At 40.8% G+C, this 12184-nt stretch overlaps 1 protein-coding gene across 1 annotated transcript in view; it reads right to left on the reverse strand.

The window, feature by feature from the left end:
* Positions 1-6456: 6456 nt before the first annotated feature.
* Positions 6457-12184, reverse strand: part of fam155a (family with sequence similarity 155 member A) — a 31400-nt gene continuing 25672 nt past the window's right edge. The window contains exons 2-3 of the mRNA XM_031291915.2: positions 11887-12058; positions 6457-8751 (exon numbers count right to left, since the gene is read on the reverse strand). Coding sequence (XP_031147775.1) covers positions 8453-8751; positions 11887-12058 — 471 coding nt within the window. The 3' untranslated portion in view covers positions 6457-8452. The remainder of the gene's footprint in view (positions 8752-11886; positions 12059-12184) is intronic.

The raw sequence follows: 12184 nt of genomic DNA on the forward strand, positions 1-12184 counted from the left end.
ATATGTTTTTAATTTTCTATGAGCTATTCTATGTAGCTATCTTGCACTCAGAATGATCTGTTATTTGACCGAGCTTAATGCGGTTGAATGATGAGATTATTTTTCCTTTCTTTGCCTCAAAAATGTTCACCACTCACTGCCATGACTTGATCATCCAGGACACTTATTTGCCTTTAGAAAGATGTACTACCGTGTATAAGAATTCACACATGGCCTTGTGCCTGTGAATGTCAACATACACACTAGTGGAACAACATCACAGAGCCCTTACTGTACACTATGTCCAAACCAACAATACATTCTTTTGCAGCACTTTGCATCCTGAGCATACAACATTATTATCAGTTCTAAATATGCAACCTCCTTCCTCAGTATAGCCTGACTAGAATTAACCAGAAAAGAGACATACTTAATTCAGACAATTAAACAAAAAATTACTGACAATTAAAACGACCAATGACATCACGGCGGGTGCAACAAGCAATATTCAACAAATACACTAAGAGAGCGTTCACACTGGTACAATCCTGGCACATTTCAAAGTGGGATTAAAATGATTTGACATGTATTTAGATAATCAGCTTCACACGTTTTCATCATACAAGCATGGCAAAAATATTGACAGAACCCTTATATTTTACACTGTCCAGTGTGTCCACTGCCAAATAGTATGTGATTTGTAAAATTACTTGAATAAGATAAAACTTTCACATTACTTAAAGCAGGTAACATTCCACAGGGAGAGCGAAAACCCAGCCCCCCCACCCCAGCCACAATCACACACTTTAAAGGAGATTTTACACACCGCTTGGCGCACACGCAGAGACACACGCACACACCCAGTTGTACTCACGTGTCTGATTGTCATGCTGTGAGTCTTGTGCCCAGCGAAGTCCTCCACAATCTGGTGTTAAACTTCTCTGCTCGTTCATTCTCAGTCCCCTCAGCCTCGCTGTCCCACTGTGTTCCTCAAAGTCCAACACTTTGAGCTGATAGAGGCTCTGAAGTCTCAAACAGCAACAAGTCCTCCCACTCCTCACTGAAGGTAAAAGTTCCTCAGACCTGTCATTGGTCCAAGCAAATAAATCCCAGACTTTATAATTCTGAACTGTCAAACTTGCGGTTTTAGAAAAAGGTGATAAGAATTAGGTCAATCAACTCTGAGTTATGTTAACTCTGAGTAAAGGGCGTGCACGAGCGTATCAAAAGCCCTCTTCAATGGAATACAGATACCATGACTCATCATGGCAACAGGACACAAAAAAAGCTCAAAACTCCTACTTCTCCCCAGTGAAGTTAGATATATTAATGAATACTTATGTGGAATATGAACATATATTTAAGAAAAAGCGCAATAAAGCTGGTATGGCAGAAAATTGCTGACTGAGTCAATGTGTGAGTATTAATTTAAAAAGTAAATGAACTTCTATCCAGTATTCCAGTTATTCAACATTTGTGTGTATGCACGTGTCTTTATATTTATTCAGGTAAAACCCAATAGGCACAAAACGCACTTGGCAGCAACTGAAGATAACATTTTAAAATATACATCACACAGAGGGTATACTTTTATTTCAAGCCATTGTGATGTTGTTTAGCTTACCCTATAGTAGTGGAATTTTTTTCAAGCAAACAGAGTCACTTTTTCAGCCATCCCAAAACTGCCTGTTTTTAATATCGTCTTTAGTAACATAAGAACATGCAAGTCTCACAAATTCAACCTCCATTATAGCCAATAGAAAAACAGGCGGAAGCCCGAAAAACAGCAGGAACCACCACCACTAAACAGAGGCTGAAGAGATGGTCCTCAGTCAAAACTATTGCTGAAGGCATCTCTGGAGGAAGTTCACCTTCTGACCCAACCACCCTCCTCCACAGATTTTTTTATGTGCTGATTGTGCTCTCTGAATGTTTGTTTTATTATAATTTTTAACTTATAAGTATTTATTTATATTTTTATTATTTGCACGGTGACTGATAAAACAACTTTGTTTCTTCTGTGAATGCAAGTACTCAGTGAGTTGACAAATACATTGATCCTTGAGATGGTTAGAGTAGAACACAAAAAGGAGGATGATGAAGACACATTCATTCACATATTGTCAGCTGCCACAAGGGGAAGAGAGGCGGAGGTTTACACCTTACATTTAACATTCTAACTAATGGTGTACCATAAAAAAACTTTCACCTTATTTCTTTAACAGAGCAATGCTGGGTGGGGATTACAAGGAAGAGGGGCCATCCACTTCCACAGCCCAACTTGGCTGCGTATGGCTCTTACAATGAAATTGAAAAGGCCTGGCATTGTGGAATTCTATGTCATTTTGTGCTCCTATAGCTCCCTGTTAAACAGCTGTACAAGGTGTAAGATTTTAAAAAGCTGATCTTGAAATGGACCACATAAGGTTGAAGTTAAAAAAAGAAGACAGAATTCGAAATACAACTGTTCAGTTAAGGGTTGGTGAGGTGGATGATTTTACTTGTTTCAACAACATGAAGAACAACATGACGAATATTAACTACTGTACTGCATTTGAACTTGTAGGAAATAAAAAAAGACCTCATAAAATTAAAGGCATATTTTTTTGTTTTTTTTACACATTGGGTGGTAAATAATTAGAACACGTTGGGTTATAAGGTGAAGAAACTCAGGTTTAGTTGAAGAAAACCTGCAAGGAGCAGGAGTGTGTTGCCATAGTAACTGACTCAGAACTAACTGAGTTTTCACTAGCTAAACCTGCTTTCTGAAATGGGGCCCTGGTCTTATTTTTCGCAAATGTTGTTCTTTATCCAAAGTCTATTCTGTATTTCAACTTATGTATCCATGATTTTCAGAGTAAAGGTAATATAACGTTCGGGAGGTGATGTTGAAAACCACGGTTTGTGCTAGCAAGATGTGAATGTTAGCATCTCCACGGGGCTCCAACTAACACACACACACACACACACACACACACACACACACACACACACACACACACACACACACACACACACACACACACAGTCTGAACCCCCCCCCCCCCCCCACCACCACCCAAAAAAACTAAAACTAAAAAAACGTACCTGTCCTGTTCAACAGAATGATGGCTTCACTTTTGTATGCCTTTTAATACCCAGCTGTCTCCATAGCTGAAAAGCTACCAATGTTTACTCTAGTTTGTCCTCTAACTTAGCCTGGAAGCCGAATTTAGCCCCGCCCACAACATTCGAGGTCGGGAAGTTCATATTATTCCCATATTCACATTCTGATTAGAATCGGAGTATGACGATGTCAGGCTACCTCTAACTGTATCTGCAGCCTTTTAGTCACCGTTTTTTTCCCAGCTTTTCTTTGCATTTTTAGAAGGGCGGGAGGTGGCAACATTTGCTGAGTTTTCACCTCCATTCTCCGGTAAACTTGCAGTAACTCCGGTATGGCAAGTGAGCTCAGGCTGTACAGGACAAGGAGGAATGTCATTGGTTCTCTCCAAGCGGACCGCGAGGCAGTGATTGGTGTGCGTATTTGCAGGATTACAGCTGTTACAGGTGACAGACTTTTTTTGCTTCTTTTTCAGCGCCGATTAGTTCAGTGTGCACCAAGTAGTAGGCACAGTGTCAAAATTTCTTACAGAATATTCTAGTTATTTATTGCTGTCTGGGTGTAAATACTATTTCAAAGTCAAACAATATATAAACAATTGCATATTGGAAATGTCTAAATAGCTTAGGCCTATATCTATGGTTTTAATACAGACAGAGATTCGATCCGCAACTGGAGCTAAAACTCTTGTGTGGACAGAGATTGTTTTTGTTGTAAAATGCAGCTTAAAAATGAAAACTAATGTATGTTAATTGAACATACATTTGGAGAATCATTATAAAAAAACATACTCTATAAGACTAAATGATGTTTTACACTTGATGTCACACTAAGGATGAGTAAAATCTCCTGTGTGGAGGAAATATAATCACCTGACTGATGTTCAGGTTGAGGGGTGACAGCAGGGCATGCAGAACTGTTCATAAAATCTGCTCCATAAAGACATGAATTGTGTTCTGAACTCTGGGACACAATCCTATACTACCCTCTGTTGGTGAACATGAGGAACTGGTGTATGCCTGCAGATGCTTTATTATCTGTAGAGCCTTGAAGTGTTCAATAATAAGTAAATACATACTTTATTATTTAAATAATCACATAAATACATTGTTTAAAATATGATAATGACACAATAATTTGTGAAATAATTTAAGAAGTTTTTTAAACTTAACTCATGACGATGAAATGTAATTTCATAATTCCTATTTCCATTCTAAGAGGTTTCTTAGATTTCAAAATGCCCTTTTTTAAAAGTCTGTTTGCATTTCATAATAGCAATTTCCCAGTAACACTTTTATTTCATGGCTCATTTTTATTTCATAACGTCACTTTGACAGTAGTGTGGTCCTTTCAGCCAATCATATGTCCCCTGCCTCTGTGTTTATCTACTGCAGCAGTAAGTTGGTTGAATCAGAATGACTTTGATTGTTGTTGCTCTAGCTAACTGGCTAATGTTGGTAACAGATGTTGAGCTTGCTAGCTTAAGAGAGGCAGGGAGCATGTGATTGGCTAAAAGGTGAGAGGGCGGTGACAACACCACTTTCATGAAAAGTGGCATTATGAAATAAAATGATATAAGGTGACATTATTAGATAAGTCTCATTGGGACAAATGCCATAATAAATAAAAGCAGACTTTTGAACAGGGGCATTTTGAATAACATTTATTTAATATAATTAAATAAAAATCATATCCAACAAAAATATAAAAATGAATGATGAAATAATGAGTTGAGTTTTATTATAACCTCCTCAATGATTTTACAAGTTGAGAGATCATTTATATATTTGATGCAAGTTATTATTTATTTCATAATGTCTTTTTTATTTATTTAATATTGGACACTTTGGGGTTCCGTTACTATCAACGTCAAAGACACTCATTGTCAAAAAAGCACAAACACCAGTAATGTTTAACATAATTTATATTTATTTTCTTTTGAACAAAATGTTAATAAATGTATTTGTTTTACGTCCAAAAAAGATCATGACTCGTGGGACGCATTTTATAAATAATTTCATCCAAGTCTTTTGTAGAAAAAAAAGAAAGTAAATTAGCAAACTAAAGCATCTCTAGTATGACAATATGACAACTTTATCATAATTTTTTCTCTATAGTTGAACCCTTTTTCTCATTTCAAGCTTCATTTTTTTTTGTATATTTTTCTCAAGACCTCTTTATCTCATCTTTTTAACATCCAACTTATTCCTACTCATCAACTCACACCACTGCTTTAGACAACAGAAAAATGCGGCAAAAATCTCAAAAAACATACAAAAACCAAGGAGGCAAACAGAAAACACAGTGAGATTTCCAACAGTCAGGGTTGGCAGGGGAGGTCTGGGAAGGGTGGGGGGGGGGCGGGGGGGGGGGGGCCATTTTGGGATCCCACATCCTCAGGACATATTTACAACACAAAGGGCAAGGGGGGGGGTCAGGGAGGGTAGGTGGGTGTTAGTTTGGCGTGGGGTTCATCTGCATAGATCCACAGGACTCAGATCGTGAACAGCTAGAGATCGAAGGGACGAAGCACAAAGTGTGGGCCTGTTACATCCGCTGCTGTCTTCAAGGGAATGTAGTTCTCGTCATCACAGTTTGTCAAGTTAAACAAACCAACGAAACAACACGTCACAGGAGAATATCAAGCGAAAGGGGATCAGAGAGTAAACTGGGGAATGGGGGGGCTAAAGTCTATAAAAATCCAGAGGCAAATGTAGACTTGACTTCCACAGGACATCTCACTCTGATGTGTGTGCGTGTGTGTGTGTGTGTGTGTGTGTGTGTGTGTGTGTGTGTGTGTGTGAAGAGCAAACCGATGGTTGTTGAGTGATGTGAGGCGAGGTAAGGTCAAGCTGTTAATGGGGATCATTAGAGGCTACCAGAATGGAGGACAAAAAAAAACCGGCTTCATTAAAGAGATTTAGCATCCTTAGCTTTCATTTTTGGTGTATTGCTCGCGGTATCAGATTTTAATATTGGGTAAATCTCTTTTTTTCTGTCCAATCTCTCAGTGCATTCCTAGCTAAAAATGAGGAGTTTAAAGTACTCTTAATCCCTGCGTGACCTGTCCTTGTGTCAATGTGCACTTTACCGGCAGCAGCTATGCAAAAAAACAAACAAAAAAAAAACCAGAAAAAAATCAGATGGATCAGCCCTTGAAAACTCCTCACACTCCTCGCACACTGACACAGCCCTTTGCTAGCCTGTGAGAGATAGCGGTTGATCAGCTCGTCTAAGGGTATTTAAGAGTCGACGGACTGACTGATTGATTGATTGGCTGGCTGGTCACTTGCACCTACTCTACGATACAGAAAAGCTGAGGCGACAGTAGTGAAGATGCCACAAAGTAGGACACTAACAGCCACTGTTTTTTAATTTTCTATATTGCTCCATTGCCAGTTTCTGCCTCACTGGGCGTACGCAGCAGAGAGGCACTCAAAGATCTGGGGCCTCATTTATCAAACCGAGCGTAGAACAAGTTCGGAACGTGTGCGTAGGAACTGTTTATAAAAAGAAAACTGAAAAAGAAAGAAATCAGCGGGCAACAGATTTGTGTACATAAGTCTGTGTTCCTGCATTGTTGCTGGTCTTATTTCACCTTACATTATGTCATATAACATCCACTGTTTTCACAATTAATTTGTTGTCTGGGAACTTGTCGTTACAAGCGAATGCATGACTGCAAGTAATGTGGTTTGCACAATTCATCAACATCTTCTTACCATCCAAACATAATGTGTTGGGTTGACAGAACATTGTGCCTACGCTTGTGACGATTGACTACGAACAACTGAAGAGACGATTGCCGATTGTTTTTCCCTGCCGATATTAAGGAACTACATTATATACATATAGAAACTAAACTCTAAAATCTGCTCCCTACTGTGCATTCATAGGAGATTTTTCTAGTGGAGTGAGCCACACGTGACCCCGGCTCTTTCCCCCGCTCCGCCATCTTTGTGTGCCGGGTATATTCAATTTGTTACTGACTTTGTCTCAACAAAGTTGGTGAGGGAGGTGGTGATGGAAGCTGACGGTCCCGTAGCTCCAATGCTCTGCATCGCGCTGTATTCTAAGCTACGTCAACTTTTGAGTGATCCAATCACATCTGTAGGAATTGATTTAAACCCCTCTCTGTGTGCAACCCCTCGTAACTAATCTAAACCTGAAACTAAAGATGCTCTAACTTCCGTTTTACTGTGACTTTAATGTAATTCCACTCGACAAGGTTTGGTGTTTCCAAATAAAAACAGAAAAGCACAAGAAAAAACTGAGTCAGATTCTGCGTGTAGAAACGAGCGTACACGCGGTTGATAAATGAGGCCTCTGGTGTTTTGGCATCATGCAACTGTTCTCTAGTGTCCCTGGGTTGTCCCTGCAGTCTTGTGTACGACTACTCTAAATACTCTCTGCGGCGTTGAGACGAGTCACTGGGCCGCCTGTCTGCAACACCGACACTACCGTATGAGGTAAACCGAACACTTTAGAAACCAGAGAACACCACTTCCTGTCCAGGAGCACTGCATGGTGGTGACTAAGCTCAGCATTAACTCCTGCAATCGTCAGCTGAACCGTCACCACCTGCCACTTTATCACTCCTAACTTGCTCAATGGCCCAACAAGTTAGAAGAGAAAGCGAGCCCGCCTTAGAGCACTTAAGGTCCTAAAACGTGTAGGCATGAACCGTCGTAAGGGGTTGAGAAAAGGTCAAGTGGGACAAAATACAAGCTGAACAGTAGAATATAGAAGAATCACATACATTTTGTTTTCAGGGAAACAAGACCCACATGAATGATGGATGAGCTGGTCCTGACAGGCCCTTGAGCAACATCACATACAAGGTAGTAAGAAGATGCCTCTAAGGTGATGGAGAGTAGGAAGTGGAACACAGATGATATGTCAAAACATTCTGGCACCTGAAAGAAATGCAGCAAAAATCTAAAGGTAATGATGAGGGAGAGCGCACACTTCATCAATGTCCGTTTTTCCTCTGACGTGCCATCCATACACGCCGAAAACGCCAGGAAGGGAGGGAGGGAGGGAGGAAGGGAGGGAGGGAGAGGAGGGACAATATGCTAGAAAACATTTGGATGGATTAGAAACAATGAGCAGGTTTCAAGTGGCAAGAGGTCAGTTCTTTACGGGGTCGGTTCTCAAACATCTCCGTTCGGCCGATGTCCAATCCCAGCACCCTCAGCTCCAGTTAAAACCCTCCCACTTCCTGTGGTTGATGGTTCATCAGCGGGTAGATTGTAGAGGCATCTCCAGCATGTCTCGCCAGATGTGTCCCTGGCAGCCATGACATTGTAAAAGCCATAATCCTCTTGAAGCGACATCACACTTTTCAAGCACCAAATTCAACCCCAAAGTTCACTCCTCATTAGAAGCACTCTCCTCTGGTGAGAAAATGGCAGCCACGCCCACCAACGTAGAATTATGGGAGGCTGAAATGATGATGACAGTGTGTAGGAGGACGAGTGCCAGCAGGCAGATCTTCAGTCGCCCGCTGCACAGTCTCGGGGTGGCAGCGGAGGTGACCGAGGCCCCCTCGGGCTGGCAGGAAGAAGCAGTCCTTTTTAGTGTCCCGCCTGAAGGGTTGTCCATTTTGGAGTCCCATCGGACGTCGCAGCACTCCGCCTCACTGTCTGATAGATGATCTGCCAAGATCCCTGAGAAAGAATTGATACAGGAGAATTTTAAATAACCAGAGTAAAAGGGATTTGGTTCGCTGAGGAAAAAAAGAATTTCTGAGCGAAGTTGACAAATTTATATCGTCTCATGATATGTATATAGCATATAGGACTTGTTATTTTAGGTCCAGTAAAAGGCCATTCTAAGCCTGGTAAATAACCAAGCTGATACAGTACAGGTATAATCTCATACAGCCTGTCTTCAGGAGAAATGTTAGGATTGAATAGAAGTAGGGCATCTGATGAAGCCTGAAAAACTGCTCCAGTTCAGTTAAAAACAGCATCTGTTAAGGCAACAATCTAATTTGCATTGAATCGTTTTATTGCAGCGCAGCGATGGTTTTCTCATCAACTTCCTTCTGGACATCCTCCAGGACACAGCGCCACAGGGCTGTGTCCTCGGCCCCCTCCTGTGTTCCCTCTACATCTACGACTGCACGCCGACACAGCCTTCAAAACACCAGCGTGAAGTTTGTGGCCGACACAGCAGCGGTGGGGCCGATCTCCTGCGGCGACGAGACTGTCAATAGGGAGGAGGTGAACGCCGTGGAACAGTGGTGCCAGGAAAGGGCACAGCGGTGGAAATAGTTGACACATTCAAATACCTCGGGGTAAATATCTACAAGGACCTGACATGGGCCAACCATACTGCAACTGTCATTGCTGTCAAAAAAGGCCCAACAGCATCTGTCCTGTGCCACATTCAGTCTGTTTGCAATAGTCACTGTTTTGTAAATAGGCCTATTTTTATTTATTCTTATATTTTGTTATTATATTCTTTTTTATCCTGTTTTATGTATTTTTTTATGTACTGTTTATCCTTCATTGCCTCTTAGATTTGTCAATTACCTATATTTTAATATGTACCTTACATTTTCTACGTACTGTTTTTCTTTAATCCAAGCATAAGCTTTTCACACATAACCGGTGTGACAATTAACATCTTGAATCTTAAATCAACTCTGCTGAGGGCAAACTTTGCTTAGTTCTCACCCAACTATAGCACAGGGAGTGGAAGGATGGTGAGAGCAGATTTAGGACTGGCTGACCTGATGTGAAAAAAGCTTATTTCCAGACTAAAAAAAACCATCAGGGATTTAGAAAAAAAGACCCAAACTCTTGATTTAAGGACATTAAAGGTTGCCAAAATGGTAGACTAAAGAGGTCCTTGGCTAAACATCTCCCTGCCTCCCCTGTTGGTTTCTTGCACCTGTGAGGGAGAAACGTACACTTGTATCATTTTTATTAGGAACTGTATAAACATTATTGGGGTAGGAAGGGGGGGGGGGGATTTTAAATTTTTACTTTTTTTAAAAGCACGACTCTGCCCAATATTTCCTGTGTGCCCCTCCCTTGCCTTCGAAAGAAAACCTGCAACCCTCTTATCTCAAAATATAGTATTGAGTTAGTATAACTCGTTTTGCCATTACTAACTCAATTTGAGATAATGTAATCTAACATAAACCTTAATCTATTAGTGGAATAATCATTTTCACCATCGCCACCCATACGCACATTAGAAGTGGAATTAGAAATTTCCAATTCATGGCAAACACAAAAGAAAAAGAAATAAGAAATAAATAAAAGATACAGAAAAGGCTTGCAGATAAATAAAAGGATAAACTGGAATTACAATATAGGCCAACTTTATATGATGTGCTTCAGGGTTTTTAAACGTTTTGCTAAAGTGAAGGAGGAAACGACATTAAAATGTTTTTTCTTTTGTTAAAGATGACTTTTTGGCCATTTTTAGGCCTTTATTGACAGGACAGCTGAAGAAATGAAAGGGGGGTGAGAATGACATGCAACAAAGGGCCACAGGTCGGAGTCGAACCCGGGACAACTGTTTCAAGGAGTAAACCTCTCCATATGGGCGCCCACTCTACCAACTGAGCTATCCAGGCACCCAAAACTACATTAACATTTAATCTGTAATAGCTGTAACTCATTATCATTCATATTCTGTGTTTCTCATAGCTGACATATTGGTCATATCAGTAGGGGTGGGGAAAAACTGAGACATTTTCATATCGGTTTTTATCGCGATATTTTCATGGATGCCAAGTATCGATATTTTATTATATATGTGTTGGTCATGTGTTGGTCTGCTTTACCATTCCATTTTGCAAAAAATAAAATGAAAGTGAGATGAAGAAAAAGAGATGACAAAATTCTCCTTTTCTCCTAGATTTGAAGTTGGAAAAATGGTAATAAATTGCAATATATTGCAATATGTTTAAAATCGCAATAATATTGTATGGTGACATAAGTATCATAATAATATATTGTCGTGGGGCCTCTGGCGATTCCCAACCCTACCTATCAGCTAGTTGACTGGGAAAAAGACTGCATATGATAAAATGACCCACTGTGCATTATATTTGATCCATTTTTTTAATTATTATTAATCTTGCGAGGGTGAGTAAAAATAAAAAGACACTCTCCTAGAGAGGGTCTTTCCTGTTAGAACACCCTCCATTCCAAAAACACCTCCCCCTTTTATAACTACCCTTCCCCCACTAATCATTGGTCTACAGTCCTTTAGGTTCATAAAATGTTGTTGAGCCAACATCCTTTCCAGCTCGGGTCCAGCCGGTATCAACCTGGGCAGAGGTCTGATCACCAGTGTGGCTGTGTTGATGCTGCTGTTATGGTGATTAGATTCCAGATAACTTGTTTTCTTGGCACGCAGACAGCGTCGGGTCCTCTGAGGCAGAGTCCTTGGTGATTACTACTGTTAAAACTGCAGTAAATATTGAGAGACGGGCCAAATTCAATTCATCATTGTTAAAATGTCCTTGTCTGAGCTTGGCTGTGCTCAATCACACCACTAGATGTCATCAGAAAGCCTTTAGAAACCCCTTCCACCTGTTTTCCTGGAGGAATACCATCCAGTAAATATGGAGACACACATTGTGCATGAATTACTACTGTGCATGCTTTTATAAAATGCTATTCACTGACATAAATTACATGAGGATTAGGTTTTCTCCGAGGCAGTAGAGAATGCAAGGCCACGCAAACACCCACACATGCAAACATATCCGCACGTATCTGCTGCTGCTGCTGCTGCTGTAAACAGGAAGTAACACTGGACAGTGAGTCTGTATTAACCTGTGCAGATGAAGCTGGGGCTGCCGCCGTGGATCAGGTCGTCGTTATCGGGCAGGATGAACGGACAGCTCTGCTGGACTTCCAGGCAGTACTGGTGGCACGGTACCTTCCTCTGACAGGACAGCTGGGTGGTGGGGAAATACTGAGCGCACAGCCAGGGCTTATACGCCGTCTGTGGAGGAAGAAGAAGAGGAGAGGACATTAATAGATGCTGGTTCATGATCCACTTGAGGACTGGTGAAAGTTGTTTGGGTCTTAGGCTTTGTTGAGTTTAAAATGTTAAAACAATGCTGATCTA

The sequence above is a fragment of the Sander lucioperca genome, chromosome 24 (assembly GCF_008315115.2).
Source record: "Sander lucioperca isolate FBNREF2018 chromosome 24, SLUC_FBN_1.2, whole genome shotgun sequence".
Taxonomy (NCBI): domain Eukaryota; kingdom Metazoa; phylum Chordata; class Actinopteri; order Perciformes; family Percidae; genus Sander; species Sander lucioperca.